The sequence below is a fragment of the Carassius gibelio genome, chromosome A1 (assembly GCF_023724105.1).
Source record: "Carassius gibelio isolate Cgi1373 ecotype wild population from Czech Republic chromosome A1, carGib1.2-hapl.c, whole genome shotgun sequence".
Classification (NCBI taxonomy): Eukaryota; Metazoa; Chordata; class Actinopteri; order Cypriniformes; family Cyprinidae; genus Carassius; species Carassius gibelio.
This window is the reverse complement of record NC_068371.1, coordinates 7,134,234-7,151,530: the sequence shown is the minus strand read 5'-3', so window position 1 is coordinate 7,151,530 and position 17,297 is coordinate 7,134,234. Positions and strand designations below refer to the sequence as shown.

At 35.0% G+C, this 17,297-nt stretch overlaps 3 protein-coding genes across 5 annotated transcripts in view; 2 read left to right on the top strand and 1 right to left on the bottom strand.

The window, feature by feature from the left end:
* Positions 1-2,845: 2,845 nt before the first annotated feature.
* Positions 2,846-8,312, bottom strand: LOC127973738 (protein MGARP-like). 2 transcript variants are annotated; one of them, XM_052577396.1, is made up of 4 exons: positions 8,133-8,312; positions 6,119-6,222; positions 5,946-6,018; positions 2,846-4,372 (listed from the first exon to the last, which is right to left on the bottom strand). In XM_052577396.1, exons 1-4 carry the CDS (start codon positions 8,203-8,205, stop codon positions 4,086-4,088), a joined length of 537 nt encoding a protein of 178 aa, XP_052433356.1. In that variant the 5' UTR covers positions 8,206-8,312; the 3' UTR covers positions 2,846-4,085. The 2 variants fall into 2 exon arrangements, 1 of the variants encoding a protein (XP_052433356.1); XR_008157263.1 differs by lacking the exon at positions 2,846-4,372 and adding an exon at positions 4,381-5,570.
* A 668-nt stretch (positions 8,313-8,980) lies between these two features.
* On the top strand, positions 8,981-13,772 carry LOC127973580 (histone PARylation factor 1). The gene is made up of 8 exons (XM_052577384.1): positions 8,981-9,103; positions 9,780-9,945; positions 10,098-10,284; positions 10,425-10,523; positions 11,017-11,167; positions 11,294-11,381; positions 11,830-12,002; positions 12,843-13,772. The coding sequence occupies exons 1-8, from the start codon at positions 9,041-9,043 to the stop codon at positions 12,975-12,977; spliced, it is 1,062 nt and encodes a 353-aa protein (XP_052433344.1). The 5' UTR covers positions 8,981-9,040; the 3' UTR covers positions 12,978-13,772.
* Positions 13,773-14,614: 842 nt separating this feature from the next.
* LOC127973324 (ankyrin-2-like) overlaps positions 14,615-17,297 on the top strand; it is a 56,498-nt gene continuing 53,815 nt past the window's right edge. The window contains exon 1 of one of the 2 annotated variants that reach the window (XM_052577361.1): positions 14,615-15,106. In XM_052577361.1, coding sequence (XP_052433321.1) covers positions 14,984-15,106 — 123 coding nt within the window. In that variant the 5' untranslated portion in view covers positions 14,615-14,983. The remainder of the gene's footprint in view (positions 15,107-17,297) is intronic. The other variant, XM_052577371.1, reaches the window with a different exon arrangement.

Below are 17,297 nucleotides of genomic sequence, written 5' to 3'. Positions count from 1 at the left end.
CATCCAGCTCATCAGGAGCAGCTGGGGTTAGGTGTCTTGCTCAAGGACACCTCGACACTTGGTCAGGTGGAGCCGGGGATCGAACCACCAACCTTCCGGTTTGTAGACAACCTACATGAACCACTGAGCCACTGCCGCCCTGTACACTGTTGCACACTGTTATGGCAAATTTAAAACTACTATCTTGTATATTTTGTTTGTTCACTGTGCAGTGGAGCACGAGTCTATCAGCACTCACAGGTACATGTAAAAACTACACTGTATAATACTTTTATGTACAATTGATGAACTTTACAGTTATTAAACTGAACAGAATCAACTCTGAACTGACTTATAATGAGACTATTGACTTCTTAGAACTGTAAGCTGTAAAACTGTAAATGACAAAACTAAGATCATAGTAATTCACTAAATGTGAGATTTTGTGTCATCAATGTATGTTAAGGTAGAGGGGTCAACTTTCAATTCAGTTCTAGTTTATTTCTAAAGCGCTTTTTACGATACAAATCATTACAAAGCAACTTTACAGAAAATTATGTTTATTTAGTAGTTTAGCAGTTCTACAATATTTAGTAGGAACTTACCTTAACATTTTGAGGTGGAAACACAAATTAATTTTTAAATAAAATTTTTAAATAAATAATTTTTTTTTACTATAACAGCAGTACTGTATTATGTCACAGATTTCGCTCTCTTTCAGTCTGTCGGGTTCTGTGGTACATTGACTTCAGGCTTGTGCCTGGTCATTGTAATATTTCCACTTTCAGCAGCTGTGGAAAAAATCAGCATCAAACATGACTGAATGTCTAAAACTAACATCCAATTAAAAATAAATAAATCAACTCTACTTCAGAAATATGTGTGCAGTCTGGATTTCTACTGTACATCAGTACTTGTTTGGGTAAAATCCTGGTCTTAAGAGGGTCCTTAAATGAATAGTTCTCAAAAATAAAACATGCTCTATGCATATTTCTCTCCTGTTTCTGATGAGACTTTTCCACAGAGGAAAGCTATATTATGGATGGAAGACTTTAGTTTGTTATGTTGGAAGAAACAGTTTGAAGTTAAAAATGTTAAAATGATGATTTGTTCATTACAAACACAAAACATTAATTGGTTGATTGGAGTTGTGTTCGTTACTTGTGAGCTGTTGTGATGTTTTTTTATCAGTTGCTTGAACTTTGTGCTAATAAAGAAACAAACTCATTGACATCTTGGGTGGCTTGCAGGTCAGTAAATGTTCATCAGATTTTCTTTTTTGAGTGAACCATTTCTTTATATTGCCCTAATTATATTACCTTCATCTGATTCCTTCAGTTGAGGCACTGGTTTAGGTTCCTCCATAGCATTCAACATCGTTTCCACAACATAAACTTCTTCTGCATCCTCTGTTGTGCCTATAGCCTGTAATGCATCATCCAGGTCTGTTAATGGTGCTGTGATATCTTCATATCCTGTTTCTGTAGCTTCAGTTAGCTCATAACATAATGCTTTATCTTCATCCATTTTCTGACCTACTGCCTTGACTGATTTTGGCATTGCCTCTGCAGCTCCAGAAATGGGGTCGTCTTCTGACAGCATCACTATAGGGCTTACAGACTCTTCCAATTCCAAAATGTTCTCCATCTCTGTAACAGAGGCCTCCTCTGATGAAGCAAAGCTTTCAACATAAATTTCAGCCACAATAGGAATGTCTGCCTCATACTCGATAAGGTCATCTGCCACAAAAGTAGTTTATTCTATGTGTGTTTACTGTTGAAGGCAGTTCTTCCAGTTCTCCTCCTTCTGGTTTCAGATGTGACCTGTTACCTCTACCTCTACCTTTACTTGAGCTTTTTCTGTTATAAGTTATTTATTGTGTTTTTCTCTGATGATGAGGGGGATTCTAAAAAATCAAACCATTAAAAATGTATTATTAATAATAATAATAATAAAACATTAACTGAAATAAAATATTTTAAAACATTATAATAATTTCAGATAATTTGTTTTGTCTAGTTTAAGTGCTAATATACCTATACAACTAAATAAATGAAAAATAAAAATAATAAAAAAGTCACAAAATTACTAAAACTTAAAAAAATAATAATAATACAATCTAACACAGGTAGTAACAAAAACAATATAAGTATACCAATGATACTAAAATAGCACTACATTTGTGGATTTAGCAGTTGCCTTTTGATTTAAAGGAGATTCTCAATATATCAATATCATGTCCTTGACATATGTTTGCAATCTATATAGCTACAATACCTATAGTTGTATGATATGAATTTTTTTTTTTTTTTTTTTTAACTCAGACAGAATGCCTGTGAGGAACATATATCATAACACATTTTATATTACACACACATTTATATTACATACAGGATGTTCTGGTCCACTGGACCCAGGGATAATAAAAGTGTGGAATTTGTAGGTCCAGTGTACCTTCACTCTGTCCTCCTGTCTGGGCCTGCTATTAGTGTGTGTGTGTGTGTGTGTGTGTGTGTGAGAGAGAGAGAGAGAGAGAGAGAGTCTGAAAGAGTGAGTTTTGTGTTTCTGCAAAAAAGAGATTTACCCCCGAGTAACTGTAAGATGCTTAGTCATTACAAAAATGAATTTTAAGATAAAATTTGCCAATGTAAACAAGGAAATGTGGTTTAATCTTGATTTCACAGGAATGTAGAAACATTTAAAGCGGATTATCAAAACTAAGCAAAGCATCATACACAATATGGTGTTATTCCACAAATGTACACAATATACAGAAATACTAAATACAAAGTAAATACACTGACAATTTGCTTATACATTTCTTTTACAGTTCATGACGTAAAGGCACTGAATTCAGACTCAAAAATCATATTTTAAAAACTTTATTAAAGGAATAAAATTCTTTTTTCAGTTTTGAAAACTGAAATCAACTTCAGTTCTTAGTTGGTTGAGTCAAAGAACAGCATCAACAGTGAAAAACAGCATCAAGGTTAAGAGCAAATGTCTCCAGTGTCATGTCATGTAAATAACACTGGAATTATGTTTCCATGATAGTTCAAATTTTAAGAGATATTTAAGATATAATAATAATAATAATAATAATAATAATAATAATAATAATAATAATAATAATAAAGTAAAGGGCACAGTGGATTTCCTCCATCCCAGTAACTGAGAGAGAACATTCACAGGTACAAAAACATTGCTCATTAGGCCACAGTGATTTTTAATGCATGTTCAGCCTCCAAAAACATTTAGGACACATATTATTGTGTCATGATTGGGCAAAATTCTTGGCCACCCTAAAGTCAATCAAGTGTTCTTCTACCGTATAAGAATAAATATATATAAATGAAGTATTCATGTCTGTCCACTTAGTTTTTAATCAAATGCGCAACGCTTCCGGTGTCAGATTTTTAGAGGTTTGATGTTAACAGTCCTTTATTTCATGAGTATTCATTTATTTTAGTTTTTTACTATTTATTGCAATTTGTTATTCTTCTAGTTATTTACCTAAAGCGGCTAAAGACGGTTAGGTGACATTTCAAACAGATCTTTGTTTCTCTGTCTGTCTATAAGGCTGAAATGAAACTTTGTTAAGACAACAAGGTTTTGTCAAACTATCATTAAAAATTTGTCTTGATGAGCTTTCTTTTTCCAGTTAAAATTACAGTTATTGTGAAAAGTCACTGTCAAAATGAAGCTATTTAAGAAACATGTCTCCCTGCACATGTATGGGACACAATGTTATACAGCAAGGACACAGCAACAAGTTTTACAGCAGGCATATCCACTGGATGTGAAGGAGGAGATGTTTAAAAAAACATATGCGATTTACATTAGCTATTGAAGCATCAAAACACAGCATGGGTTGATAAAACCGCTGTTTGGAATTTAAAAGCGTTCCCAATGATTTTTGGACTTCCTCAACCTCTCCTCCTCCTCATCTGTGGGATTAGCATCCTGTGGAAATCAGAAGGGACATATCTTTTTTGTGCAGAGGACACAGTCAATCAGTTAAAAGGAGTAAAAAAATTGGAGTATGAAAGTCAATGAAGCGTTCCAAGGTGGGTTGGGAAGAATCACATATCTACTCTGCTGGGGATTCAGACTGCTTCTTCAGCAGAAGACGCCTCACCGGTTGTCTCAGCACTGGGAGAAGCAGCTTCAGCAGCAACATCCTCAACAACAGGTGCAGTAGGTTCCTCAGCATCAGCTGCTACTGCCTCGACATTGGTAGCTGCTGCTCCAACATCCAGTGTTGCATCCACAGGGTCTGGGGTCTGCTCATCCTCTGCTTTAATCACCTCAATGACGGGCTGTGCTGCTGTGGCCTCAACAACTGTAGCAAGTTCAGCTGCTTCTGCTACTGAAGCCACCTCGGTCGCTGCTCCTAAATGGAATACAGTGAGCAGGTCTTCAAGAAACACCAATATGATCCAAAGAGAATCCAAGATCAAGTGTGATTAAAAAGTTAAAGCAGACTTCGGAAATGTGTTCTTATACTAAATAAAGAGGGTTAGCATCAAGTGTTGCTAAATCCATCTGTCATTAATAGAACAACATTAGAGAGATTATGAGAACAGGATGATGTGCACATAGATAGCGGAAACCATTCAGTAAGATTAGACTTCAAAGAATCCAAGCTCTTAGAGTTAGTATTAGAAAAAATATGGGAGCTCAAAGTGAAACGTACTTGCGCTATGCTTCAGAATTAGGTTGTAAAGAACCTGCATGGATGCTCAAGACAATGCAGACCCATCACCATGCAAACATCAAAGCAGGGATTAATTTTTTTACATATATTATTATAATATAAAATGTATGTTTTTATGTATCTTAAAATGTAATTAATTCCTTTGATGACATCATTAATCCAGACTTCATTGTCACATTTCTTATTACTATCAGTGTTGACCACTACAAAGCCCCGCACATGGCATGTAGAAAAAAAAAATATTAGGCTAAATTGTGTGTGCACAATTTACTATTTCGTTCCCTCAATTTATTTTAATAATTTGTTCCCTCAATTTGCTAAATCGTGCACACAATTTATAAATTGAGAGAACGGATTAGTAAATTGTGCGCACATTTTAGAATATCGAGAGAACGAATTAGTAAATTTTGCACACTATTTTTTTTTTTTTTCTTGCATGTCATGTGCGGGGCTCTGTAGAAAACAGTTGTGCTGCTTAAAAAAAAAGCCATCTTCCAAAAAGTCAAATAGAAATCTTTGTAGCATTAAGAATGCTAAAAGAAAAAAAGAAAGAAAAAAAAAACTTTTGATGATGATAATAATAATAATATGAAAGCACTTTTACCAAGTATAAAGTTCCATGGCTGTCATCAATCATGCTTATGTTTTTGCCATATGTTTATGCAATTGCCATAACTTAAACTTTCTGCAAAAGCTAAAAAGTTGTGCAACTAATATTGGAAAAGTGCTTCTATTCTGAGTTATGTGAAACATATTGCTGCAGGCAAAACAAGTAAAATGGGACAGACCAAAATGTATAGAAAAGTTTTATATTGAAAACTCAAAAACAGACATGCTGCTAAGACATGGTTAAATTTATACTCACCCTCCTCACCTGATGGGAGAATAAAAGTAAGGTGGTTAGCAGCACGCAAACAGGAGAAGTAAACAAGTGAAAGCTGCTCTAAATGTAGCTAGCTTAGCGGCTGCTGAGTAACCTCAAACACAGGATCAGGCCTGAAGAACTGTAACATACACATACCAGCAGCAAACAGCAGCAACACGTGACACCCTGTCTCACGGCACCCATCAATTCAATGAAACCAACAATGAAAGATCTCTGAATGGGAATCTAATTCCAGCTGTCTGTGTAAATTATTTCCACTTTACTGATGTTGAAAGATTAACTGTGATCTTTAACAGGCAAAATGAAAACCAACAGCACTGGTTGCTCTATGCCACAAAAATAAAATAAAAAATAAAAACATACTTTTAGGTCTGGCCTCAAGTTGAGCAATTCTTTCATTATATCTTGCACTGTCAGAGTTTATGGTCTTATAAGCCTGTAAGGAGGACAAAGGGTTTAGATTTTAGTTTTTGTAAAAAATATTATAATATTAACAACGTATTCTAAAATAGGATGAAGAAATAAAAAATACATACATAAACAAGAGCAGCAGTAAGCGAGCTTCCACCAAGTACCATGTAGGCTATGTTTGTGCCGGACACAGGAAGACCAAAGGACATCTGTCGCATAGGGATCACAGCTTTTGAAAGATAAAGGGAAACACTTATCAGTACATGCAAATTAAGTTGTGTCTGTTTTCCATCACCACCCGTCAATCCAATTTTGAAAATTTTTGCAGAAACGAATAACTGAATAAAGTCTGCTGTACTGTATTTGTTACAATCCGTTGTTGTAAAGTTATTTTCACCAGTACCAATAATTGTGCCACTAATTAAAGTTGTATCAGAGAATGAGTTTGATAGGTGGATATTTTAAGCGACATGCAAAGTTACAGTGGACGAGACAAACCTGATGCAGCAAGCCTGCGTTTTTGGCTTTTGTGTCTGTGCATGCATTTAGGCAAACACATCCTCTGTGTAGCTGCAATGAAGCAGCAGAAGAGAACACAATGTCCCACAGTTAAACTGCTTCTCCCATCCACTCTCTTAAAGCAACACCAGAGCACATGCACAGGACAAACTCTACACATCACAAAATCCAGACTTTATATAGTTATTTCCAGTTTAACCAACAAGAATTTTAGGAACGACTTCAATGACAAAGTGACTGTACCAAGATGGACTGTGCCTCATTTAATCTCATTTATGGCTGAATGCGTTAAAGGACTGTTTAGGTTAAGGTAGATCAGCAGGTGTCCAGGACAACAGGTGCACAGTCATGCTCTCTGAAAAGTAATAGCTTTACACATAAACACTGGCATAACGTAACGCCACTTGGGTGGTGACAGCAGACATGTCAATGTGCAGAACCCAAGGCAAATTCATATTGGCAGAGAGCCATGCTTAGGGCCTGCTTCAGATATATGGGAAGTTTTAGAAAATGCCTGAGCAGATTTTGTGAATACATCAGTTCAACCATGCACAAAATGCTCAGCATAGTCAGCATAAACTGGCCCTCAAAGTTAAAGCAGACAAGGATATCTTCACATTTTAAAACAATAATGAAAAAAAAAGAAAAAAAAAAAACGTGGCACGCAGTTCAAACTGAGTGAATCCTTCAGCAGGAAATTAATTTTAAACAGATCAAACTCTGCTATTTTCCACAGATGCACTGAGTGAGCAGGGAAAGGTTTACATGTCCCAGCAGTTTGTTATGGAAAACTCTGCATTAAAAACAAACGCAAAATTAGGAAAAATGCTAATATCAAACAAAATTAACAATGAAACAAAATGAAACACTCTTCTTAAAAATTATAATAATATGCAATTTCCTTATCAGTGCAGGTTGAAATTTTAAAAATGAGCTAACAATCATAGAATAAAGCACCAATTAAAACTAAATTTCCAGTTTTCATGCATGGGTTGATTTACTTTGCAGGTTGCTGCACACATAATCTATTGATTAGCACTTTACTACAAGTTATGCAAATATGTTCAAGAAATAATACCATATATAATCATGAAAATAATCACAACAGTACAAACAATACCTTCTAATCATTGAAAAAAAAAAACACATACAACAGACTCCATATTCCATAACGTAAAGCACTCTTCCAAATGCAAAGACAAAAGAGGTCTTTCCAGTATACTGATTTATGAAATCCTTATAGAGAGACTTACTATTTATTGCATTCTCTATCTATAATGATAATTTAAATGCAGAAAATATAGAAATGGATTAATTTAATGAGCAAATCTCACGTTGCATAACAAATAGGCTATCAGAACTCAATGTTCTGCATTGCACTGTTCTGCAAGTCGTAATCCACTGATACACCTCCTAAAAGAGACCAATTAAAAGTGTCCAAAAGTGTCAATGACTTTTTCCTAAATTTTCCCAATTTCCATTTTATATTTCAAAGAATTTTCAACGTGCTTTTTAAAAACGTATTTATTTATTTATTGTCGGCTAGTGTATTTAATTTGCAAAATCGAAACTGCATTGAATATGGATTGAATGATGGTTTGGAAATCGATGTTTTCTTACCATTGCTGAAAGGAGTGAGTGTTTTGCGTGCCAGAGGCGCAAGTCTTTGCCAAGCCACTCTGCAGAACATCATTATTCCCGCTGTGAGTCCAGAGTCTGAGTCACTGAAAACTTCTACGAACAGATTTATTTGCTACTAGCGCGTCTCTAACACTGACCGATCCTTTTAAACTCCGTCTGTCGCCTCCCTCTGTGTCACGTCATGTGCTCTCATTTACACTGCTATGAATACAGTACTGCATGAAACAATAAAAATAAAATAAATAAAAATAAACAATAAATAAACAATTGATTATTTTGCAATATAACCTTTAAATGGAAAATTATAATAAGGTTAAATAAATAGGATATTTCATACTTAAATTCTCTGTTGGTATTGTTAATTGATATTTACGTGTATGATTAGGCTAGAAGATAAATATGAATATAAATTCTAGCCTTAACATTAAACAGAAAATATTTATTAGGCATTATTATTATAAAAAAAAAAAAAAAAAAAACTATTCTAAAATTTTCATATGAATCGTCTAGAAATTGAGGTCTCCACTAAACAACTTTTTCAGGTCTGACATGGTTTACATTAATTATGAATCTGATGTATTTATATTTTAATTGCTATTTCAGTAGACAAGCATATTCAAAGCATATTAGAAAATAATATAAACACTGCTTTGTATTATTTGAAAATAAAGCCAGTCCTATAATATAAATTTGCTTCTAATTCAGTAGGAAACCAAATAATAATAATAATAATAATAATAATAATAATAATAATAATAATAATAATAATAATAATAATAATAATAATAATAATAATAATAATAATAATAGCAAATCACAACTTTTATTCTGAAATCGCTACCGGATGTTCAGAAGTTTTCTACTGTGGCCGCTGCTTTACGTAGGGAATGCGGGAAAAATCAGTAGGCATGGCGGGGCGCGGGAAAAGAAAACCCAGATCTACGCCGCAGGTACATCTTAAAACCCTCATCAATTCGTGGCCAGCCACAGTAAAGTTGTCAGTTAACCTATTACGTTGAGTATTTACTGAGAGGTGATGTGCTGCTCGTTTTGTGAATGACTTTGGCTCATATGCCTTTAACATCATCCACTAACGTTACACTTCGGTTGTTTTGTTTGTACATTCAACCTGCGTAATCCGTGCTTTTAATATTATGTCAATAATCATCATGTAAATGTCTTTTCGTGACTTCAGTATTCTTTAGCTGCAGTGTTTTACCCAAAATGTTGTGTCAGTATCAGAACATTGGATCAGGTGCAAAAGCTTCATCTGACATTAGCTAGACATTACATATATTTGTGACCATTACAAATATTAATCTGACTTGCACACCTATTTCCTATTTCAGCATAACTGTACATAACTGGTTTCTTTACAAGACTGAAGTGTTCCTTATTACAATCATTTAGTTTAAGTCTAAAACAGTTAATGCTGTGGGTGAAAAACAAACCCATCATCCTTTAATAAGTTTTACAAATTATAAAGGCAATTTAATCAAGAGAAAAATTATTTCAGTCTATTTGCTGCTAACGTGAAAAAACTGGTTTCTGTTTGTTTATTTTTTATCACTTAAAAAATTATTTCTTCCTGTGTAACTTCTTCAAACTTATTATTGCCTGTTCCAGACAGAAACACCAAACGGGGAGGTGAAAAAAGCAAAAGAAGGCCAGAGGGATGAGAAGACAGCTGAAATGCGAGAAGAAGTGGAACGATTGTACAAGCTACGCATGCCTGATGATTTTTTCCAGTTTTGGGAATTTTGCAAGGGTCTTAGTGCTGACTGTCCTCAAGGTATCTGTCTTATATTGAGGGTTCCATATCCATACCAGCACTATTCACTTTTTTTTTAATTATTTATTTTTCACTATTATCATAATAATTTTCAACATATAAGTATTTTAAATCAAATACACTGGTTACACTGGTTTTTCTGTGCTTTACAGATGCCCTAAAGGAAACACTTGGGCTTCGGCTAGTTGGCCCGTTTGATATCCTGTCCAAAAATCACAAAAACTCATCTTCCTCTCAACCCAACTTTCACCTACATTGGCGTTATTTCTATGATCCCCCAGAGTTCCAGACCATCATACAGGGCAATGTTGACACCCAGCACCACATGGGCTACTTCAGGTGACTGTTTACCTGTAAAATACATTAATTTTTTAATTGGATAAAAAAAAAAAAGTTGCAAGGGTTATTGCAGTAGCTATTTTTGACACATAAAAGGTGTTTCAGTTTGATTTTCTCACTGTATATGTGTCCCTGTTCAGAGATTCACCTGATGCTTTGCCTGTGTTCATTGGGGAGAATGAAGCCAAGATGGGCTGTACCATCACACAGATGGGGGACACCATCTTTGCAGCTGTTCTGTGAGTGTCTTCAGTAAATAATACAAGTATAAATTAAAATAGGTATAGATGCTTTAGCTGGTTGCTGTTTTGGGCGATGTCTACCAAACTGGCATCAGATGATGTCTACAGTGAAACATTGCGATGGACGATGACATATCATTTTCCACTAGATATTTTCATCTTCATCTCATCAGTAATTTTGATTTTGGCACGCTCTGCAGCAGCTGACCACTAAAGGTCCGGGTATACTTCACATTCCGTGTTCCCTTCCGTCTCATGCACAGCCGCGTCCTCAACGTTTTCAAAGTATACTCATATTTCACATTTCTTTCCCCCCATTTTTAACACTTGTAGCCATCATTAGTCTAATTTATAAATGGTCCTTTGGTGTGATGATTTATGAATTTATTAAATTAAAATTTGAAAATAATTATCAAAATGTGGTGTAGTTTATATATATTCTTTTTTTCTCTTTGCATAATGTTACTCTCTCTCTCTCCTGCCACACTAGGCTGTTTTTACAGAAGAAAAAGAAGGAGAGGGGACAACAGAAAAATGAAGCAGATTTGGACTGGTTAGAAGAAGATTTGAAGCGAGAGGCTGAGAGGTTAAATTTGCCTCTGGAACAGAAAACTAAAGCATTGAGACAAAGAGAAAGAAAGGTGTGTTTTGTAATGTGATGCAAGACGGTTTGACAGAAACACCCCTTTATCACTGTAAAGTTTAATGTCAGCAGTTAATAAAATTAATTTCCAGTGATTTTTATTTATTTATCTTTTTTTCTGCAGGTGGTCACAAAGACATTTCATGGAGCGGGAATTGTGGTTCCAGTGGATAAAAATGATGTTGGATATAGAGAATTGCCAGAAACGGATGGTAAGCCTGAAAATCTCACACAACTGTTTTAGCTTGTGTTTCCTTTTAATGCTGTCGATTTAATGTTATGTTACTTTGATGCTATTGATTATGGAAAAAAACTACCCAGTAAAATGATTTAATTATGCAGTGTTGAATCAAAATATTTCTTTCTAAAGCTACTTTTTGTAATGTCTATTTAATGATTTTCTCATCTAACACAATGACTTTAAATTATCTTTTTGGGGGTAAATTATATGCAAATTATTAATCAGCACATGTAATTAAAAAAAAATGCATGTCCTGACAACCCTTATTTAAATGTTAATTTACACTGGCGATTTTGTGAAAATGCTGATATTGCTTTGCATTTTGCATCATCCATATTAAACTTTGTAATGGGAGATGAATCAGAAAGAAGACTTTGATTTACATTTAATTTTTCCTTCTTCATTTTGTTTACCTGTAGCAAGTCTGAAGAAGATTTGCAAAACAATTGTAGAGGCCAAAGATGATGAGGAGAGGATGAAAGCTTTCGCGCCTATTCAGGAAATGATCACCTTTGTTCAGTTCGCCAATGATGAATGTGATTATGGCATGGGCTATGAGCTTGGGATTGATCTGTTCTGTTATGGCTCACATGTAAGATCAACACACACACACACATACTGTACAACCAACACTACAACAGATGTTCAAACCTAAATACTTACAAATATGTATATTTATGCTCCTTTATATTTACATTTATTTTGCAGTTGTCTTTGCATTAAGTATCTGGATGCCAAAAGTTTAGTCTCTACCACAGGAACAACTAATTTACAATTTACTATTGAACACACTTTTTAAATGTTTTATTTATCTATTTAAAAAGGTATATATTAATGCAAATTAATAATCAAAAATAACAATTACATTTTTCAGTTAAATAGAAATAGCTTAAGTGAATTTAATACTAATAGAAATAAAAGATTGTAATAAAATAACCTTAAATAACCTTGACCTGACCCTACCATGTTTATGGTAGATATTTTGTATAAGTTGTTTTTGTTTATTTTAAAGAGGTCATTATACCTCAGCGGGTCTTTTAGACTAGATTTACATTGCATGACATAATGCACAGAAATAGAAGATTTTTCCCGTCTGTGCATTGACTGATGATATAACCAACTGCTTATATTAATATCTTGCCAAGACGAGCATTTCAACCAGAATGTGTATTATGTGTATACAGATTTCCATACAGTTGCTGTACTTTTTACGTTTTTGCATTATGCCTTGTTTATGTCCAGAGAGACTTAGAACATTTTATAATGCCTCCATAGCTGTTACCTTTAATAGCTTTCTGCTTGCCATCCAAGGCTGTCTTCCAAAGAGTGTGTCCTTGCACTTTAATAGCCATTTCTGACAGGTTTCTTATGATACAGAGTTCTCCCAGACAACTGCCCATTGCCTATTTTCTTTTCTTTTTTCTTTTGGTAGTATTTCTATAAAGTGGTACGTCAGCTGCTGCCAATGGCATACAATCTGTTGAAGAGAGACCTGTTTGGAGAGATACTAGAGGCGCACCTCGCCAGCCGTTCCCAGGACAACCTGGACCAACTCGCTACTGTCTGATGTATATTGAGTGAATGATAAGCTATTCAGAATGACTTCCTGTAAATGTTGTTTAGTGGGGTCAGAAACCGATTATACTGCACTAAATTATGCTGTTAGGTGCTGCTGGTTCATTGAAAATGCTTCAAAGCCCAGGAAAGGTTTGTTTCTTAAACCTAAATGACCCTTGCATTTCTAAAAGTTGTATTGGATAATTAAATGTAAGCATTTCCCTTTAATTGATTACTGCAATTAAAATGAATGGAAACACATGCTTTTTATAAAAACTGCTTAGTCATACATTAAAAGTGAAATCAAATTGAGATTTCTTCATCCTGAGAATCAACATTTTCAAGCAATACTGTGCCTTTCCAAACCTGAATCTCTTTCATTTACACTGTCTGTCCATAGAAAAATGAGTTACGGCTGCTGAGGGTTCAGTATGTTACATATATTATTTACAGTTGTGCTTTCTGCATTGCCATTCAAATATTTGCTTAACCCAGTTACTTGAAAGCAAATGGTCCTTCAATTTGCCAGTTTATTTAGATAGTGACTCCTGAGTGCTGATCAACAACTTAGCTGTGGTTTCAGATCAGTTCAAGTTTATTTCTGTGTAAGCAGAACCACTATAAAAAGCAAAAGTGATGATTCTTGTTGAAATGGTACCTTAAATAATCTGTACTGAGAAAGCTTAAGTTAGAAAATGAGTTTTCAGTGTCAATTTATTAGTGTCTTTATTCATCATTATGATCATTTTGTTATTGTTGTCCAGTACTGTTCCAAAGTAGATGTTTAATAAAGTGTATATTTTTATTGTTTGTGGTGTTTGAAAAATGAAAGTGATCATAACCATAATACATCCAGTTGCTATAATTGTTCTTACACAGCAAATTTTCCAAAAATGTCAGTTTGTGGCCTAAAAAAACTTTTTCACACTTCACCTTCAGTTGCTGGTTCCCGTTGACTTGCATACTGTTTTTCCCCCTTCTCTTCTCCATAGTATGGAAGTCGATGGGGACCAGCAACTGAATGTGAACTATCCTTTTAACTCTATATGTTGTCTTTTGCTGCCTATTTTACTTTCACTATGAGGCACATCTCAGAGTACCACAACAGAATATTCAGATGGAAAAAAAAAAAATAATAATTTGGGACTTTTTGTAATGCCAAGAAAGTCAATACATTGACATCATACTCAGATAGATAGATAGATAATACACATAGGAGATGCTGAGGCTATAATTGTTCATTTATTCCGGTCAAAATTTCTATTTTGTAAATCAATTTTTAGTCTATTTGGCTGGAAAGCTCTTTCAGGGATACTTTATATGTTTATGATTAATTTAACAATGTTTTATGGCAACTTGCTATTTGGGGTAAGTTGTCACAATGAAAAACTGCTATTAAATAGGAATAAAGGAGCTGTTTAGTTAACGCTCAGATAAAATCTAGCAAAAAAAAAAAAAAAACATAACTTGGTTTGATAATTTCCTACCAAATGCATTCATAAAAAACAATATTTTAGTTGTGATTTAACTTTGGGTTTACTATATATTCAAAAATCCAAGCTATTTAATCGATTTTGATTTTGCCTCGTCATGTGTGCCTCTAAGTGGAGATTTGGCTTATGGAGGAGGGGAGAGAGAGAGAGAGAGAGAGAGAGCACAGGAGGCGGCTACTAAACACAGCGATGAGAACACCGCGCATATTGCGACTTTCTTACACCATCCTATATTTATCTCTGACTTATCGTTAGTAAGCCTCATTCATTCTCCATCTCGGTCAGTGTTTCAGCACCGCACATCCGATCCTGTGCATGTGAGCAGCAGTAGTGCCGCAGGACACCGGGCGTGAGACCCGCACCGCACCGTCACGCCACAGGACGTGCGTCTGTCTCCCACTCCCGAATACAACCACAACATGTGTCAGAGCTTCAGTCTTGTCATCTGAGGCCGGGTCTCGACAACACCAGTATCGGGACTGCCAGATTCCGTGTCGTGGACATCATCACGCGCTGAGCATCAATGTCGAAAAGCTCGGCAGAAAGTCAGAGCAGGGGCGGCTCCATCCGAGACGTGAGGATGGCCTCATCCAACAATACCTCGCCCGATGGAAGCTCTCCACCCCACCAGAACCGCATCCGCCAGGTCAGTGTGTGTGAGTGTGCAAACTGAACGAAGCATTCCGCTTTCTGATGTTCAGTGTGTGTGGGCGAGCGTGACACCCGTGTTTCGCGGTGTTGTGGTCCATGATGCGGAGGATGAGGCGTTGTCCTGGTTACCGAATCTGTCCAAGCCATCAGTATCGCGATGTAGCCTGTTTCATTTAATCGTAGCAGCGTTGTTTCTGTAAACACATGAACACGTTGAGGCAGATCTATCTATCTATCTATCTATCTATCTATCTATCTATCTATCTATCTATCTATCTATCTATCTATCTATCTATCTCTGAGAATTCTGATAGATTTACGGAAATGTTATTTTAGTTGTAGTTGTAAAAACTGAATTGCTGTAAAAAAAAAAATTACTAACAACCAAAGTTTATCATAACAAGCCTATCCATAAACTATAGCCAGTATTCATATTTATTATATTATACAATAACTTTTTGTTTCACTGTAATGTAGTTAATAAGATGATTTATATATATATATATATATATATATATATATATATATTATTATTTTACTTGCAAAATGTTTTATTTTATTTATAATGTTAATTTTAACCATACATTTAAAATTCATACTTCTCAAACTTCCGCTATGTATTTGGTTTATGGTGGGCTGAAAGGATTTAGCAGTTTTTACATAGTTTTCCCATGTATATACTGCAGTCTCTTTTCGTCTTGGTCCAGCCTCTACGTGATGCTGTAGTGACCGTGCGTGTTGACTGCCAGTGAGGTTTTTACACCTGACAAACTGCACAGTTAAAGCTGAACTGTTTTGATCCTTAGGTGCCATTCTGAAATGTTTTCCAAGTATCACGCATGAGATTCAGTTTATCAACTGTGATGTTTTATGCATGAAATCACACCTGATGACCCTGCAGAGCTTGTTAAATAAATACAAAAAAAAATAAAAATAATAATAATTCTATCACACCCTCTTAAGAGCCCTACAATAACAAGCTTAGCCTCACTCACCCTGCCCGTCTGCTTATTTACAATCTCATAAGCCAGTTCATCAATAAAAACCAGCCATAAATAAGTGATGGACTGGCTGAGTCATGTAGGGCATTAGCTTGTCTGCATGGATGCATAGATGCCCTTCTGTGTCATTCAAAGCTGTAGCCTGTGTGATTTGTTGCTCTGAGCTTTCCAAAAGATATTTTCCACCCTATTTTCTTTATTATTTAACTTTTAGAGCTGTCAAGGCTTAGTGCCTCTTGGGTTTTTCTTCATGGTCTGTTGAACTACTCTAGGTCTAAATTCGCCTTTCATATCTCCATTCTGATGTATCCTAAATCAGTCTTCTCACTGCATCATGACTGCACTCTGTGCCAAGTGCTCTTGTCAGGTTTAGCTGGTATGAATTAAAATGTTCAGCCCTGATAATGCTTTGCATAGCTCTTGTATCAATTCTGAGATTATATCCTACAATTCAGACTTTTTTCTCTGAAATAAACTCAGAATTGTTGGATACCTTTTTTTTATTCCTTGGGAATGAGCCTCCATATTACACAGATCTTCATCTTAAGAAAAAAAAAATGCTTAATTGCAAAAAAGGCCTAATATTAAATTTTTTTCCACAAAATAAGAATGAATTTTCAAATAATGTATGCATCAACTTTAATGCACTTATCAAAATAAAAGCAGTCAAATGTAAAGTGTTAATGACAATAATTATTAAAAATATATAATTTAACTAGAATCGGCAAAGGACAGGAAAAACACGTTATAGATTAAACTGTATATGAGCAGCTTAAATAAAAAAATATCATGTTACCTCATATGCTGAAAGACTGGGCAGAACTCTTTTCTAAAGCTATTTCCTGTCAAAATACACTAATGCAGTTTCCTATTGGGTCCTGAGTTATCGTATGAGAGAGTGCTGTCTTGGTTTCTCTGGGAAATTAGATTCCAGTAATGGACCAAGCACTGCAGGCGTATAAACAGGCGTCATTTTATTGCATGAATACCATATACTGGCACTCCTAAAATCTTTGTTCACTGACTAAAACAACACTCGTTGTTGTTTCAAGTCTAACAACTGAGCCAATTCATATTATAAATGCAGTGCAATTTTTGTATGGATGTAATTACAGCAGTCAATTTAGGAAGTAATATTGCATAGTCTAATTCGATTAAACTACAAATTCTGTGCACTAACTTCTT

What these genes read in the sequence shown, in the direction of transcription:
- LOC127973580 (XM_052577384.1), top strand. Translation starts at nt 9,041, where the DNA reads ATGCGGGAAAAATCAGTAGGCATGGCGGGGCGCGGGAAAAGAAAACCC. An exon ending in AACCCAGATCTACGCCGCAG is followed by an intron (nt 9,104 to 9,779) that starts GTACATCTTAAA and finishes TGCCTGTTCCAG; the next exon opens with ACAGAAACACCAAACGGGGA. An exon ending in TAGTGCTGACTGTCCTCAAG is followed by an intron (nt 9,946 to 10,097) that starts GTATCTGTCTTA and finishes TGTGCTTTACAG; the next exon opens with ATGCCCTAAAGGAAACACTT.
- LOC127973738 (XM_052577396.1), bottom strand. Translation starts at nt 8,205, where the DNA reads ATGATGTTCTGCAGAGTGGCTTGGCAAAGACTTGCGCCTCTGGCACGC. An exon ending in TTACTGCTGCTCTTGTTTAT is followed by an intron (nt 6,019 to 6,118) that starts GTATGTATTTTT and finishes TCCTCCTTACAG; the next exon opens with GCTTATAAGACCATAAACTC. An exon ending in ACTTGAGGCCAGACCTAAAA is followed by an intron (nt 4,373 to 5,945) that starts GTATGTTTTTAT and finishes TATTCCATTTAG; the next exon opens with GAGCAGCGACCGAGGTGGCT.